General features: G+C 28.3%; 1 protein-coding gene across 10 annotated transcripts in view; it reads left to right on the top strand.

Moving 5' to 3' along the window:
• LOC119662676 (SUN domain-containing ossification factor) overlaps nt 1–9,620 on the top strand; it is a 58,569-nt gene extending 48,949 nt beyond the window's left edge. For 2 of the 10 annotated variants that reach the window (XM_038072355.1, XM_038072360.1), the window contains 2 exons: nt 3,013–3,760; nt 3,825–4,948. In XM_038072355.1, coding sequence (XP_037928283.1) covers nt 3,013–3,760; nt 3,825–4,675 — 1,599 coding nt within the window. In that variant the 3' untranslated portion in view covers nt 4,676–4,948. Of the gene's footprint in view, nt 1–3,012; nt 3,761–3,824; nt 4,949–6,770; nt 6,848–7,307; nt 8,505–9,179 lie in introns of those variants that run through there. The other 8 variants (XR_005250865.1, XR_005250864.1, XM_038072358.1 and 5 more) reach the window with 8 other exon arrangements.
• The last annotated feature ends 8,902 nt before the right edge of the window (nt 9,621–18,522 follow it).

Genomic DNA, 18,522 nt, shown 5'->3' on the forward strand with positions numbered 1-18,522 from the left:
ATTAAAATACACTACACCTTCGTGAAAAGATCACTAACGAGATCATTAAACATTTTTTGAAGTGTTTCGGTCATAAGAAGTACACTACGATAGTTCCTTTTTAATTTTATTCACTGTCTAAAAGTACTCTACTCATTTAAATATCGCTATTTACCTGTTTAATTGTTACATACAATTAGTCTTGCTACGCAGGTTAGATTTCTTTTCCTTGACTCTTCAATCTAAATATACAACTTTTATATTACAATTTCTTCTACTTAACTGCTGAGTATTTGCTGTTTATTGCAACAACAATTTGTGGTGAAACATACGCTATTAGTTTTACATATATATGTTTACAGAAAGAAATTCAAAAAGATTTTCAATTTAGTAAATTATGTAATAAAAACTAAGGGATTATCTTAGTTTATAATTATCTGGTAAAAACTAAGCATTTAATTATCTACAAAGCGTCTCAGGCATTGTTACAAATTTATTCTGTAAGAATTAGATAGTGTTTTTAGGTATGTTGCAAATAAATCTAAAATTCAAATAACCAGACTATATGAACTACAATAGATCTTTAGAATAGAATAGAAATAAACAGGGTACCGTCTCCTAACGGAGCGGAGCACTGCGACCATAGTTGATCTTTTGCGCTGTTGTAGTCGCTAACCGTGACCTCTTCCGGATTCCAGATCAAGGCTGAATAGTCACTGAGAATGTGACTGGAAGTCTCGTCTGCTTCTAAATAGAGTCGACAATCTATCTCTTTGGACAGACCGCCAGCAATCTAAACTCTGTTCTGCTGAAGAAGGACACCTTACCGTAACTGTAAGGACAAATCAGTTCTTTAGCCTGACGGCTACCTGAAATGTCGCGCCAGTAGCGTCTTCTTTCGGTTGAAAACCATTTTTCAATGAAAGACCTAGTGTGGACCAACTTAATTCGCAATATGGTGCCGATCCACAGAGTTGAATGGCTGATCCTGCCCACGCAAGTTTGTCCGCAGACTCATTACCATTGATTCCTGTGTGACCATGCACCCAGCAAAAGATCTCTAAATCAAAATGAAAAATTCTACAACATAATATGTTTGCTCATTTTTTCAAATTTTACTGCAAATAGTATTAATTGTTAGAAAACAAGTCTGTTTGCTTGGACTAAACTCATCTTTATCCATCCATTCATCTGTTACATCAAAAACAAAATCGTTATAAAAATTGGGTAGTCATTGGGTAGTCAAACTATTACAAATAAATGGGTAAAAATTATATGGAATCTACTGTTAAGGTCATCTAGAAAATACTCTTTCCTCTTTCTAGAGCTTGCAGATACTAGCTCCAATATTCATAACTCCCAATCAATAATTTACATGTACATAAGAATATACATGTAGATTTAATGATGATGATGATGATTTGAGTTTGTGAATACCGATCTCAATCTCGACACCCATCAAAACCTGATATATATTTGATCATATATTTTTATTACATCTGATTATGGTGCGCATTCATATAGTGGATATATCTGAATTTTGAAGTACTTCAACCCATTTAGTCTACAATTACAATTCAAAAATTAATTATTTTGTTTTTTCTTTTTGCGTACTTAAAACGTCATTTTTATTATAAACTTCTCTAGAATCTTCGTTTATTACTTGACATACTTTTCATGGTTATAATGGTTATACTGTAACCAAACCCTCATGTTATTCTCCACATTTGCATTGCATTAGGCAGAGTAGACAAATATCTAATGTTATTCATTTTAAATGGGTATGCTATGCTAGTTACTTTACTTACTTACACCCCCAACACTGCCTTTGTACGTTCGTGCAAAGTTGAAGTTTACCTTCCACATTTAAGGTGAGTTTTAATAGCAAATTTGCGTGTTTTTACTCATTTCAATTCCGTCCTTCCTTCCGCGACATTGAAACAGTTTTGATTTTGCAACTAAATTTTCAGCTGTTCCATGTTTGATGTTTAACGCGAATATTTTTGCTTTTTAATAAAACTGTTTGAAAGAAATAAGGTCCTTTTGAACGGTGGATCAAAACTGTAATTATGTAGGTAAAAATAAAAAGTTGATTTTACAAAATATATATTTCAGTCGTAATATTTTAAAATTTTAACTTCCATTTTTTTATTACTAAATAACCATCTTTCCTTATCTTCAAAATGGTTTTAGAAATCGAATGATTTAAAATGAGAGCTTGAATTTCATTTTAAATAAACATTGAATTATTAGAATATTTGATTGCATACCTGTCCTTAGCATTATCTAGCTTCACAAATTTTCTAGATAAAACTATATGTTAGAGAAGTTACTATTTAGATAATAACACAGAGCTTTAAAAACAACTTATAAATCTTGTGTCTGAATTTTTAATATTTTAATGACAATATCAAAAATTAACTGCCCATTAGTAAACAAATAGTAAGATCAGCCCTATTCTCCGGCTGCATAGCATTTGGTAAAGCCTTACAAACTACATACGCATGTAGTATAATTAATATAACTTCAATTCCTTTGAATTGGCTTAGGTCGTTAAAATTGGGCCATGATTTTGTAGTTTATATTTATTACTTACTGTAAATACTATATTTACTTATTGATACTAGTAGTTAAGCGCGTTATAAGTACCGATGCACTCTAGCAAGTGTATTCCACAGAAATTCTCCTGACTTTGGCACTTCTTTTTTTCAGATGTTTTAAGCCTAATATATTTTTTCCACTGATTTAAATATTATTTTATAAATTAAATGTGCCAAATATCGGTTTAGTTCTTTACCTCTTCAATTGGTTCGGTGGTTTTTCGTACCAAATTGTGTCACTGTACATTGATTTCAGTGTTTTAGTTTCACAAAATACACCTCCGTACCACTAGACGGAAAGAGTTGGCTGACATAAACAAAACTACAAGTGTTTAGTAATTATTTCATTCGCTTTCCAAACACACATATTGTATTTCTATCCTACTACGTTTGATATAGTGCAATAATAAGCTTTTTTTGTTATAATACACAGGTCTTAGAACGTAATATGTCACTTTCAGCATTATATTTGGAAGAGCTGTCACGCGTCTATAATAAGCAAGTTGAAGAACTGCAGTTAATGGTAACACAAACTACACAGACAGTTCGCTTGCTAGAAGAACATACTCGTCGTCATCGGCAAGTGGAAGAAAAGTTTGCAGAAAAAATTGAACAATTAAGTGTCGATTTAGATAATGTAACGCTAGAACTTCATATTTATAGAATGATCACTACGTGTTTAGGTGCATTAGTGCTGGTGCTGCTTCTGGTGGGTATAATGAATCTTCGAACGGTACAAAGAAGCATCTTTAAAAATTTCATTATCGACAGCAACAAGAATAACAAAAACAATGTATCTAATGAAAGCCTAAAATTGCCTAAACGACGAAAGTCATTTGAAGTATCCACTCAAGCACAAAGCCAATGTGCCGAAAAGTTGCGTCGACCCAGTGAAGAATGTGCGCTTATCTTAAATCATTATTCAGCTAGCGCCAGTGATTCCACTGAACTTATTAACGATTTTTATAAAGGAAATAAAATAAACTTAAATGAGAATATGAATAAAAATAATTCCCGCCAACGTAAGTTCTCGGTTTGTTATGATTCCGCAAAGAGTACACACATCATAACAAATAGGTGCAGTACTGAAAAAGCACCACATCTAAATATGCTGCAGCATGTAGAAGATTTAGGTTTCATTGACACTGATATAGAATGTTATGATAAATTCGTAACTGAAGGTAAATATTTTTATTAAGTATTACGGTTTCAATTATTTTAATTTCAAAATGACATATTTTTTAGATAAGCATGTACGACAGCGCATAAATGGACAAGCAAAATCAAAGTATCAAAACTTTGTCCAATTAGATGGACCAAAATCGAAATCAAAAAAACGCGCACAACAGCTAAAACGACAAGAATCTGCACCATCCGAACTCATAACTTTTACTGAGCCATACTTAAATCGCAGTGTACCCAATAAACGGTTATTAGAAACATCTGATTATAATGAAAGCTTATTGCTTGACGATGATGGTCTAGACAACTTTATACCGAATTCAGACATGGTCTATAACGAATTTATGCCAGAAGGCCCATCAGGTTGTCAAATAATAACAAATGAAAACATAAAGACTGATCCCACTTCTAAAACTGCTGGTGCAGGAATGATAACCGCTGTTACTGGAGCAAATACTAAAAAGGCAAAACGTATTACATCACCTGCGTTCTTTAAATCAGCTTTCAGTAAAAATGGTAAAATAAAAGTCACCAAACAAAATCCACCACACGAGTCTACATCCTGGGAATGGCATCGTTTACGAAAATCCGAACAACATAAAATACCAAAGCAACACATGTCAACTTCAACTTCAAATAATAGCTTAAAGCATGAAACTCAAATCGTAGGTAACGATAAAGCTGCAAGTGTTGATTCGACCTCATTATCCGAAATCAATTTTCCAACAAATTTCACAACGAACTCTTTTCGCATCTTAGAGGAAGCTATTTTAACATCAGGTGAATGTAATGCTGTAGTAACAAATGGTAATGGCCATAGTGGCAGTAGTGGTGATAGCAATCGTAGTTCATCATCATCATCTTCGAAAAAGAAAAGTCGTAGCTTTAACAAAATATTCCGTAAAGTTTTTTAAAAAGGGCTTCTACCTTTTCAGAGAAACGAATTATGAACAATGTAGACATAATAGAATAGTAAAAGTAACGAACTTAAAAATAAGTAGAAATAGGAGAAAAGTTTGGAAAAAGAATATTTCGCATAGTGTGTGTGTGTGTGTGTGTGTGTGTGTAGTTGAAGAAATAAGTTTTTTTATATATTATATACAATATTATAATGAAATTAAGTGAAGTGAATTGTGTGTGTGAAATGAAAGTGAGAAAAATTGTGTGAGTGAAATAAATAAATTAGAATACTCACTTGGCAAATTTCACAATTCGATATTGCAAATTTTGTTTCATGGATTAATTATTTCTGTGTTTTCTTCTTTATTTTTATATTTAGACAGAAAGATAGAAGAATAATTATCAAATTAACTTCAGTTTATATTAGTTCTATATAATTAATAAAAATTAATGTTTAATTATTTTGCCAAGTTAGTATTGTAACTTATAGTTATTGTAACTTATTCACAATATTTACGTTTTCAAATTTTATTTTCGAGCCGTAAACGTTTTGAAAAAAACATTTTTTCATAAAAATGGAATGAAAGCATTTCAGATTGTGTATATGTGGAATACCGTCTCAATCATGATTTATTACTGTTTATAGCAAAAGCGTTTGTTTTTAAAATAATATAAATTAATAACAAGAAATAGCAGTGTGAACACGTGTTTCAAAAACAATACACAAGACCACTGAAAACATGAACAGTGTGAATACCAGAAAGCTGCAATGAGTACTCATCACTTGAATTATACTCGAATCATTGACTTTGTTTCATTTTTATGCATTCTGACTATCTTTTTCGTATATTCAACTTCATCTGATTCATACATACAGCTGACAGCACTTATAATAATTTATACTCTGCTCATATGATACACATGAACACCGATAATCGACACAAAAGTGATGCAAATGATTTATTTGCGTCACAGTCGCAAAAAAATTTGCTTGTTGTTGTTTACTGTGGCTATCATTTGCTACTAAAACACCGCCCAATTTTAAACACATAAAATAATCAAGAATACAAACGAAACATATGCATTTACATCGCGAACAACAAGAACACAAATCAAAATTATTAAACTAGACAAATATTTTTTGCTTAGCAAACAGCGCTCAAACAGAGTTCTTACGAATGCTACAAGTGATCGAGTCATTCATACTCATCTGAGTATATGGTATGATTCATGAGTTATCCGTATTCTTGTGAAGCTGATTCATTAGCATCGGCATTCATTAACGAACATAATTATGAATCATTTCTGTGGTGAATATGAATACATATAAATAGTGTGTGAGAAAAACATTTATACGCATTTAGATTTGGTTTTTTATGAACGCACACTGAGTGTTAAAATTATGAGTCATTACAGTTCTCTGATGAATACCGCTTTACTTACTATGATAAGGAATTTTCATTAATATTTATATATTATTTAATGTATTTAACTGTATGTAAGTAGTAAATGGTTATGAAAGAATTATGATAGTTATGATGAATCAGTTATGGTACAATTATAAAAATGTAAGTACTTAAGAAAACAATAGAATTAATCCCATTAATGAAAAGCCCAGGTAGATAACCCTCCCTAAAAGAACAGGAAAAAGAACTTAAGAACATATAAAGTAACAACGAACTGATAGAGAAGGAACATAGAGAAAGTGAATACATATTATATTAGGTCTTATCAAGTAATCTTTAAATAAAATATAGTTTTATTAAAACTAAGACTGAAATCACCATATTGTCTCTGAAAAAAGCAGATTACACACAAATTACGTGCTTTCAAGTAAAGAAGAGTGAAGTAAGTTAAGTTTTTTCATATTAATGTTTGAGGAGAAATATTTAACCTTAAAAGTTAAACCCAAATTCTCAAATGCTAAAAGCACAAAAAAATAATAGCAGCAATAAAAGTAGCATCAATTGTAAATGGACTTACTTAGTATAAACTTAAATTTGGCTCAGTGTTTCATTTTTAAAAGATTATTTAGGTTTTTCTTTTAATATATTTTCATTATAAAATAGACATAATATAATATGACTTAATAGATTTTTATTTTTGTAGATTCCACTAACCTTCTAGCGGGACTAATGCGAATCACAAAGAACTTTTTCAAGTATTTTAAATTATAAACGGAACAGGTAATTTATAACGCTTGAGAAATCTTCTACAGTGCAAATAATTTCAAGAATACATCGCTGAAATATATATATATATATATATATTTGCGTATCCGAACACTTTCAATAATATTCATAATGGGAAGTTATATTTAGTACAATAGAATCTAGTTTTAGAATGAAAAAACTATTTAGAAATTATTTTTGCGTTACTTAATTATATTTGTTATCAAAGATAAACTAGGTATGCTTCTATAATATTCCATCTTGTTGTTGTTATTATTGATTAGCTGCAGCAATTTTTCAATTCAAATATAATGCTGTAAATTTATAAATATTTTACCATACTTATTTAATGTTGACTAGGTTAAGCTTGTCAACAGTATTTCGACACTCATTATTTTTTAAAAATAATTTATTTATTTTATATATCGTGAATGAAAAGTACTACATATTCTTTCAATTATACTTTTTTTATTAGGCTCAGGAAATAGTTAGTGAGTTGTGAGTACAACTTTATTCAACTCGATAAGAAGCTGAGTGTTTCCTATTTGCACCTTATCCCTTGTGGAACTTGTCTGATGCTGGTATTCACGCAACTATTTTTATTGTTTTTCATTTAAAAGAATATTTGATTTAATTTTTATAAAAAAAAATTATCACATTTTGCATTCTTTTCTGAAGCAGCAGCATGTATCTTCTTTTCATTAACCAGTAACTTATACATGCAAGAATATATTTTAAAGATTTTATGTTGTGACTATTTTTTCTTAGAACCTCACAAACGCTTTTCCTCATTAAATGTGTAGTTGTAAATAAGTACAGCTGTTGTTGCCTTAATAACAAATATATATATATGTGTGTATGTCTATCTGTCTATATAATGTATTAAGTTAAATTCAGTTAAATACGTTGTTTTTATATGTAATTTTAAAACTTAACGTTACATCTCTAACAATTTGAGTAAACATTTAAAATACTTGTTAATCTATATTTATTTGATCTAATTAATTATCAATAAATATGTTTGATATCTCCTCTTACGGGTGACCAAGAACTACACATCATTATCAAATTGGAAACCTCTTAAATCTTAACAAGTTTCTTAGTCTAAATAAATAAAAACTTTGATAAAATACTAATTTTTTAATTAGACATACTTATATTTAAGATCATTTTTTTTAATGATGGAATTAATGAATGACAGACACTGCCAATTTTGTGAAATGTAAAGTGAAACGTCTATGCAACTCCGCTGCTGTTGTTGATGTTTTAGTAACCCTAGAATCCAGAAAGTAAGTACAGATAAGAATATCAAAACTTGCATAAATCACCTCCCGAAAAAGGGATAAGGGATGTTAAGAAAGGGAAGTGATAAGCGGTGGTTAGGTGGGATAAGGATGGAGGTAAGAATTGTTGAATATAACTTTGGTCCAGGTGGAGAAACTTTGGTATTTTCTTTTTTCCTGTGGCTCGTTTATGTAACTTTCTCACTTCGTTTTCTCGAACGATTTTCTCACTTTTGACAATTACTCACTAGAAGTGATTATGTAACTGTGGTGAATTGTTTTCTCACTTTTTTTCGTTCGAGTTTTTGTCACCTGTCAAATTGCTTGTGAGAAGTTTTGAATTTTGAATATTGAATTTAAAGTTATACAAAGTGATAGTGAGAACATTTGATTTCTTTAAATAAAATATTTATTGATATAATCATAATGAGTAATGTAAGTACTCATATATTTACACATATGTATATATAATATTAAATATATTATTATTATTAATATTGATAAGTAAATTTCATTTGTGATTTATTCATGATTTTCAAATAATATTGAATATCTTACCGCAAACACTAAGCAACCTTTTAAAATTGTTTCATTTTCGTTCCATTTTTTCAAAAAATGTTCCATGTTTAGTTTCTCTCATCACACCATAACGTTCTCGTGTGGTGAATTTTTCATGTTATATAAACAGAAAACTCGAAAGAAGTGACAAAAAGCAAGTGAGAACTTTTCGAAAGAAATCGTTCGAGTTTAACTCGAACATAAACGAGCCACTGATCGTGTTCTGCAATTGTCAACTATTTTGGCAAATTAAAGCTAAATAATCTTTGAAGTTTAATAACGTCCAAGATTAAAGGATTTGAGAGCGTAAAACATTGATTTTGCTTTTCCTTACTTCTAATTATACTACTGATTATACAAATATTTTAACCAATCACTAACCTGCAGTTTTGACTGATGTTCTGGTAGCGAATTAGTTTCGTAGCAAAATTATTATAAAACAGTACTCATACTGTGTCAATTTATTGTTAAATTTAAAAAAGAAAATTCATATAATTGTCTTTCAGAGGTACGCCAGTAGAACCAAACTCAATCAATAGATACTAGAAAACTTGAAATGCTGTAAGCTGTGGAATAAAGTCAATTGTTTATAAATGACAAAAGAAAAAATAATCCAATTAAGATCAGTAATGGAACCAAACAAAACAAAACAAGAAAAATTATTAATATTAAAGGTTACAGTTAGAAATAACAAGTACCAAGGAAAGAGACAGTAATAATCTCTTTAAGGTAAACAATAAGATTGTTAACAGTTTTTTATTTTATTAATAATATTGTTCATTAGAGAATTCAAAAAGTTTGAATTGCTATTGATAATTTTCCCCTCTAATTAGATATTAGAAAACTTGTATGTTTGAATCATTTGTGTATCTTTTAAAATATTTTAGTATCATATTTATTTATAGTTAATAATAATCTACTATCAGACTCATCTTTAGTAAATACCATACAATAAAATGTGACTATATTGAAACGCATTCGTATTTGTTATTTGTTTGAAAAACAATTTATCACATAAATTTAATATGAGTCTATGAACTAATTTATTTAGGCTATAAAAACGAAAATAAAAATAAATACAAATTTATTGATTTGATTTATTTTTATATAATCATTTAAATTGCTTGTTGTCTGTCTTGTCTTCTACTTTTATATTATCGTAGATTTAGTTAAATACTAAATAAATGAATATTAATGCTATTTGTATATAATTTTGCATACATTTTTTAAACATTTCATATTGTAAACTTGTTATTGTTTTGCATTTACTATTATATAATTTATATATGTATATTTAATGAAATCATTTGTTTATTGGTACGTTACCTTTTTCATATATTCAAACATTTGGCATATATAATAAAGACAAATATTTAACTATTTATTAATTAACTTAAAAAAAGTTTAAAAACATTTTAATTAGAACACATATTTTATATTTTTTTCCACTTTTAAATATATTTTTAATAAAATTTTAATATTATACAATATATAATTAGTGATTAAATGAAACTTAATATTAAATATTATTTATTTCTTATTTCAATGTATTTTAAACTTATTTAATTATTTAAAAAAAAAAATGAGATGAAATTGACTGCATTTCTCTAGCAAAAAATTGTTTTTTTTAATTATATATATAAAAATAATTAATATATATATATCGTATTTTTAAAATATAATATATACTATATATATATATATATATATGTTCTGAAGCGGAATAAATAAGTGTATGCTTCATTCAGTGAATTCTATATATCGATACACCAAACTTATTTGTTTTTATTCTAAGACACCTTATAAGACTAAGTGAAGTACGAATTGTAAAAATCGTTGTTATTGTTGCAAAGCAAAGTAAAAATGTTGAAATTATTTATAATTATGTATACCAGTACGTTTTGAAAATGATATTTATGATATGTATAATGTTTTAAGTGAACAAAAAAATGTATCAACTATTTTCTAGCTATTCATATTATGAACGAAATGTTAACAAATAAATTGTTATTTACGTAAAAAAATTTATTAGAATATTTAAATAGGCGCTAAAAAAGTATATTAAATAAATAAAAGAAAATATATTACACAATTTTTCATTCGTTATTATTTTTCATTCTATATATTGAACCACCAATAATCGCATCAACCAAGACATTCATTGAATCCTACTTTATTGTGAAATAAGGTGGTCAGCAACTAATTAAAAAAATTAATCTTAACTGAAAAAATGTATTACTGGCGACAAAATCTGGGTAACTGCTAAGCTAAAGAACTCGATTGAATTCTATTAAGCTATTGAGTTATTGAGTTATATTGAGTTGTAGACAAGTTCTATGACGTATATCACCATGATCTGCGTAATAATCAAAACATGATGGGCGTGTCTACGGAAAAAGCTACCTCTACTTAGTTAGAGGCAAATGTATCTTCTAACTAATGATATTAAGGGTAATATCCCTCTTTGAAGTATTGAGTGTCTGCTGCTCGGTTAGGGTCGATTATTTCACAAAAGATCTGTCATTGTCGCAGTTTTGTTGCTTCAGAAATGCTAAAGAAGTTAGTGTACAGTACAGTTACCGTATCAATGAAAATAATGGCAATATTCACCATAAAGTAGTGAATATTTTTGTCCCTACATGAATATATTTTAATTTTAGGTTACCACCGTTAGGATTAATGGTATTTGTTAGTGTGCTAAGTATCTCATTTGCAGATACCTTTGCTTTACAATCTCTTGTTAAAAAAAAAAAATACGTGGATAAAACTCATAGTGCGTATATGTGAAAATTTGTTAGGAATATTTTCCATCCGAACAATATTGCAGAATTTTGTCTGCAAGGTTTTATATAGGCAGTTTTACCATGTAATATTAATAATGTAAAAAAAAGGCAAAGATGTTCGAAAACTTTAAAATCAGTTTAAGGGTGCTGTCGGAATCGATATAAAAAGGCGGTTATTCACTATGAAAGTGCAGAGATACTTAAGTCAAGTTATTGACGTACCTATTATGTTTATATACGTTAAGTGACATTTAACACTGATTAAAAGTTTACAAGGATATTTAACACTTTTGTCTTTAATATATCATTCTGTGGAGAAATAATTTGATTCTTTCAAATGCATATTTTCATTGTATTTTAAGAGATTTACTTCATAGTAGTCCAACGTTAACTTTGTCGACTTTATTACTATTAAATTTTTTGACCACAACAGGCATGAGTTGGCCACTCATTGCTACTCCAGATCTTTTTTAATAATTAACACTTTTATATATTAGATTGCTCACCGCAACTTACAATCTATATTCTGGAAAGAATTCAAATAATTATTATTTGCTGATCTGGTCTGATCTTTGTATATTTTCAAAAAACCAAGGAGTTTCTTATATTTTTTATATAACTCTAAATTTTATTATATAGTTTATGTAATAATAAAACTTTGTTTGATTTAAATATTCGAATAAAACGTTTCGTTGTATATAATATTGAATTGTTTCTTTTATTAAGCTTGATATTGATATAATTTAAACACATATTTAGGAATATGTGTATTGAATTACAATGGATTTGTAAGTTAAAGCGGATGAAAACTAAAAAAAGCTCCAAACTGCTGAATCTTATGTGAATTTTTGTTCAAACTATGGAACTAGTACAATAATTATCAGGAACAGATTATATTAAATCATTTCATTTGCTTGTTATTATTAACTACTTCATACTTTAACATTTCTACAATTTTATTTATGTTATTAAATTTTCATTAAATTTGGTAAATCGATTTGAGACCATATTTACATCCATAACTATCGAACCACATTTTTGCATGGAATTTGAATGAAGGGGGTGCAGTTTTTGGGCAAACACAATTAGCAGGTTACTTATAGACTCAGTAACTAAGATCGCAAAAGCCGCGCTGGTGTATGGCTTTAGTTTTATTGCAGTAGGTGGAAAGCATCGAAAGCCACAGTGTGAGACTTGAACCCACTAAAACCACACTTTGGGAATGAATGGAGAAGATTTCCACAGCAATGTGGAAACTTCATTTAATTAATAAGTCCATTTAAATAAAATAATTGTTTTTTGAATGAAATTTTTCATAAAATTTAAAAATCATGCATTTTTTGTAGACTAATTTTCCGTTGTTCTTGACGGATTTCTTCTTCTTAATCAATATTTCGGTTTTTGTCGTACCAGCCCTTCAAAAATGCATCTAAAACTTGTTTTCGTGATCGCAACATACAAAGTGTTACATATAAAATGAAAACTGTAAGTAATACGAATATTTGGAGGTACATAATGTCGTGTTGGCTTAAATACTTTATCTGATAACTTATAAAATATGCGGATAAAAAATTTTTTTGCATGTTTTTAAAATTTTTTTGATTTTTAAAGTAATGGCCCGCCAACAAAAACATTAAAAAACTGTATAATGCATTCAAATATAGTTTTGGGATCCTTTGACATGTACCCATAGCTGCAATTTGATATTATAGGTACATAGCTTTTATTACGAAAACACTCTACACATATCGAGCGTATTTTTTTTAAATGTAGATGCGGTCTTTTTAAACTGAATGGTAGAGAATTTAATATATCTGAACGTGATTGTTTTTTGTGTAATCGTCATAAAATTGATGAATTGTCATCAATTTTATCAATTCGAGAGAATTTTTTTAGATAGTCTTCTTATTTTCCGAAGAAGAAGTTAAAGTCTTGTTAAACGGTAACAATATTTATAACCTGTACAAATTTATGAAAAGTGTTTTAAGTTACAGAATTACAGATTAATTATTGAAGAATTTAATTTGTTTAGCACAAGTCATAAGCGATTTTATTCAATATCTCCATGAATCTCCCTAATTCAACCTTGACGCGATGCTAATGTTTATGTTCCCAGATTCAATTCAATAGTTCCAAAAAAAATTAGTTCTCGTGAAAGTCTCAGCAACATTTTTTGTATTTGAATAATCAAGCATTTATAAAATCTATATAATCTCTCATTATTATTTATTATTTCAAATGAATAAAAATACAAGTGTCAGATTTTCTAGACATGTTATTAAAGACAAATCATGAGCATCAACAAAAATGGTGAGAAGTTCTATAGTCTACATAGATATGAAATCAGATGAACTTAGGAGATATTCACTAAACACTTAATTCCGTTATATGGGTGATAACATATTACTAACAACTGTGGACTGTAATAAGCATCTCACTCAGTACAAGTGGTACTATAATCAGCGGACAAGTCCTAAATCTGCTAGTTATATGCAATCTAAATAGGTCCCGAAACTTAAAGCGAAGGACGCTGTTATATTTATCAAATACTTTGATCAATTAATTAATTAAATTAATTATTAGATATTTATTTTTAGTTGTAGACTTTTTTCGGGTATGTGATTATAGATCTCATAGATAACAATGTGTCGTTGTCATTTTTAATAGTAATGATTGCATATAATATAAGAACCTTTTTTTATTAAGTCAAACCATGGAAAATATATACGTGTACCTATTTTGTACGTCCGTCTGTCCGTCCAAGATTTTTCATTTGTGATTCTTTACTAATAAAAGTTACTAAATAAATATTGTAAATTTTATTAAGTTAAAGTAGTCACACGACAAGGAGTCACCCTGTCTGAAATCGACGGAGCTTCTGATGGAGCTGGTAGTATTGTTCAACGTAATTTTATATAGCCGTATAAATTTTGCTAGGATACCAAATTCAGACATAGTGGCATAGAGAGTACTTATACTCGTACTGTCAAAAGCAGCTCTGAAATCGACAAATAGGTGATGTCGAATTGTTTTTCTTGGGTCTTCTCCAGGATTTGACGCACTGTGAACATCTGGTCTAGGGTGGATTTGGTAGGTCTGAAGCCACACTAATAAAGTCCAATCTGTTGGTTGACGATTGGCTTCAATCTTTCACATAGTACGTTTCACAGAACCTTATATGCGGTTTGCAGGATCACCTTTTTTGTAACTACTAGCCACCATGTTTTTAGCCGCGGCGAAATCAATCAGCTTTCTTCCATTATCAGAAGTTTTTGTACTGAACTTTCCGACAGTAGCACCACCTTTGTGGTGAACTCTCCTACAACGACTTTGATATCATCATGGGGACAGTGTTCTTATTCGTGTTCAAGCTGTTCATAAAAAGTTTCCTTGGTGTCGACATCTTTATCCTCCGTCAAGTATTTTTGTATTTACATATATTTATCCACCACAAAATTGTTTAAATTTTTTACTTGTCGTATGTTTACTGATTTAGACATTGCTGCGAAGTTATTTTCAAGCAACCAGAAGTTGTCAAAAGAACACACCTAATGTAACTAAGTTGAACGGAAGTGCAGGTCTGGAGTTAAATTCCAGTATAACAGAACTAGTTCCCTATACTATTGTAATAAATACAATTGACCAAATAATAAAATATCTATCCAAAACAGTAACAGTAGTAAATTACAAATAAGAAGCAGTACGAAATATATAAATTGCATTCCTGACATAAATAAGCTCAGAAGTCTATAATCTATCTTTCTATATGTGGTATGAGCAGTAATGTTGTGATGGTCATCTTTGAAATAATAAGTATAGAGGACTCAGACTCTGCAAAGATATTTGCAAAATCTCTGCATTTGGCAACTCTTTTAATGGAAGTTATTACAGATAGTACATTTAAAAATTTTATTAAGTTTCCAAATTTGTAAAAAATTATGATATTTTTTATATTTATTAATTGGTATAAAATAAAATAATATTTTAATATAAAATAATTTATAGTATTTAACCGAATGCAATTGGTTCTCTAAGCTTTTAAGTCTTTTACGAATATATGGAGGAGAGCGATATATATATAGTCAAATGCAGTGTAGCATGAAACCTGTTGCCGGTTCTATACTTCAGATCATAAGTTATCTGAATCGGTATATATGTTTCCTTTTGAATAATGACCTTTTGTGACATTACTTAACAAATCATAGCTCTGGCTATAAATATATACAGTGGAAACTAATTATAACGACATTGAAGACATAAACTGAAAACTTAAATTGGTCGTTATAAGCGGTAATATAAAATAAAAATTAAATCATTTATATTTACATAATATTATATTAAAGTTTATTTATTTATTTTAAAAAGTATATATGTACATATGCAGATATATTCTGCAGACAAATCATATTCACACTAGAAATATAGGTAATCCGTAATTTTTGATTGGTGATTACAAATTGAATACATTATGATAAACTTTATCTTCAACTATATATAAGCTTTTGTAAGGTATGCTTGCTTCGGCTTCGACTACAGAAGATTACTTAAACATCATATATGATCATTATCAATGCATCATTTACATGTACATTGGACATTGGACAATGATAATAAAAACAGCATTTCCAATAACTGAAGCAAAAAAATGATGGCATTTTTTGAGCAACGCTGCTTTATAGATTTCGTGTCAGATTTTTACATGTGTAATCAAAATGCATTTGACACATAATTCAGTTAATTCGATTATATATAGTATTTATAATAACTTAGTGAATACTAGACATTAGGTATGCTAACTATAATGTAGAGCATACACATGATAGTGAATATAACATACTGTTACACTATACTATATATAGTGAATTCCAGCAGAAAACAACATTGACTCAACAAAATTTTCATTATTAAACGGGTATTATCAAGTCTTCTTTTTTATGAAACGGAGTATATCAATATAGCTGTAATAAGGATATTATTTCCTCTAAAATAATCTTAAATACCCATTTTAAACTGTTTGCTTTGTTTCCTCTTTATTAATTGTGTTAAGAATATATAAATTGTATATATAGTAGAGACTTGTAAAATAAGAATTAGATTTAAGTTCAAACTCAACCAGAACATTTCTATACATCTCAAAGTTCTGGATCTCTCTTAATAGACAGTTATTCTTTGCGTTAAAGTCTTTCATATGCCAAATAAGAAAACAATCAATCTAATTTATATATTTCGATTGGGGATTTTTTTTAAAAGGAAACCATGTCTTTAAAACAAATAATCCAACATTTATTTTATGTCGATCCTACCATACCTTACTACAGTCTAATAACATTTACGATGACCATCATCATGAATTTCATTCTAATATGATACACTGATAAAAATTTTAAGAAAAATGTAATTAATAATGTAATGTAATTCAATCATCCAATAAAAATAAATCCAATATGCACTATAAAAGTACTATAAACTATATAAATCCAGCACTATATATTTTAAATGAACATATGTACCTAATGTTTTAAATGAACATATATACAATTCTTGTTTTATTTGAATTGAAATTTTTATAAGTAGGAATTATGTGTAGGTGAAATTATTGACATATTAATATAAAAATGTAATATGTGAAGTTTGTATGTTTCTTCACTTCCTACGAAACGGGTTTCAAAAAATATTCAACTCAATTACAAGAGAGTGATTTGCTTAGTAATATTGAGATTGACGATAATATTATATGTAATTAAAAATCAAAGATCAATAAAAAGTCTTGTCGCACTATGAATAATTATCGTGAATGTGTAAAAATTGTTGATTTAATTTATATAAATAAAACTAATCTTAACACTTCCTGATGCAAGGCCAAAGTAAAGGTGATAAGTTGCACCGCTGTTTTATGTATTATATTTAGTTGGGTACCAACGCTGATCTGCAAAATAAACACAGAAAAGGATGACAAACCTTTCACAGTGTAATGGGATGGAAAAAGCTATTGGTTGTTAGGTAGAAGTAAGAGGGACATAGGAAGAAAGGTTAAACTTATCTCCTTATCTTCCTATCTTAACAGGAGATCTTTCTATCTTAAGCATATATTTGCATATATATAAATTCTTTCTAAATTATTCAGATAAATAAATAAATAAAAAGGAAATAATCCTTTTTGCTTCAGGAAACAAACAAAATTATATTCCCAGTATCAACCGAAATAAAGGGTGTCAACGGAAAATCTAACTTGAAAAGTGTTCAGTAAATAAAGCAGGACGGAGTTCGTTTCAAAAAATAATGCACGAAATCGATGCATCGTAGAATGAAACTTCCTTAAAAAATAAAAAGTTATTTCAATATAAGTTATTCATTCAAAGAGACTGTTTAAGTATTATGTACATTATACCATATATAAATTTGTGGTTATTGTTTAAATATTTTCTAATAGAAGACATAGTTTTTTTTTAGATATAATAGAATCTTGCATTGCTCTTTTTAGTTTTAAACTGAATCGCATTAAATTTTATCTTTTTCAATTAAACTTATTCGTATTAAATAACTAAATCTAGTTCGTGTAATTTGCAAACATTTTTACTTGCACGAGTAAATTAAAGATAAAAAAAAGATCGAATTAAAACATTAAATATAATGTAATATCCTTTTATTGTTATATAAATTTTGATAAATGTATTTTTAGTTTACCAATTAAACTTTAATTTTTATTGCTTAAAATTATTTTAAACATTTTTTTTGTTTTATTGTTAAGTCATATATATGTATATCATATTTTTTTATTTGCAATTTATTGTATTATTTTTTATGCTAAAGTTAACAATTGCTTTTTAGAATATTAATTAATTGCATACCTAAACAAAGGGGAGTTTTTGTAAAGTAAAAGAAAAACTGAAAAAATATTTGTCACAACTCATTGGCATTTTTTGTAATATCAAAAGGATAATATTTTTTATTTAAAAATATTGTATATATAAATAATATTAATTTTAACAAAAGTTTTTATTTAACAAAAAAAAAACAAATATTTCTTTTTACATAATGTATTGTTTGACTTTGTCAAAATTAATTT

This window comes from Teleopsis dalmanni, chromosome X (assembly GCF_002237135.1).
Source record: "Teleopsis dalmanni isolate 2A chromosome X, ASM223713v2, whole genome shotgun sequence".
In the NCBI taxonomy this organism is placed as follows: Eukaryota; Metazoa; Arthropoda; class Insecta; order Diptera; family Diopsidae; genus Teleopsis; species Teleopsis dalmanni.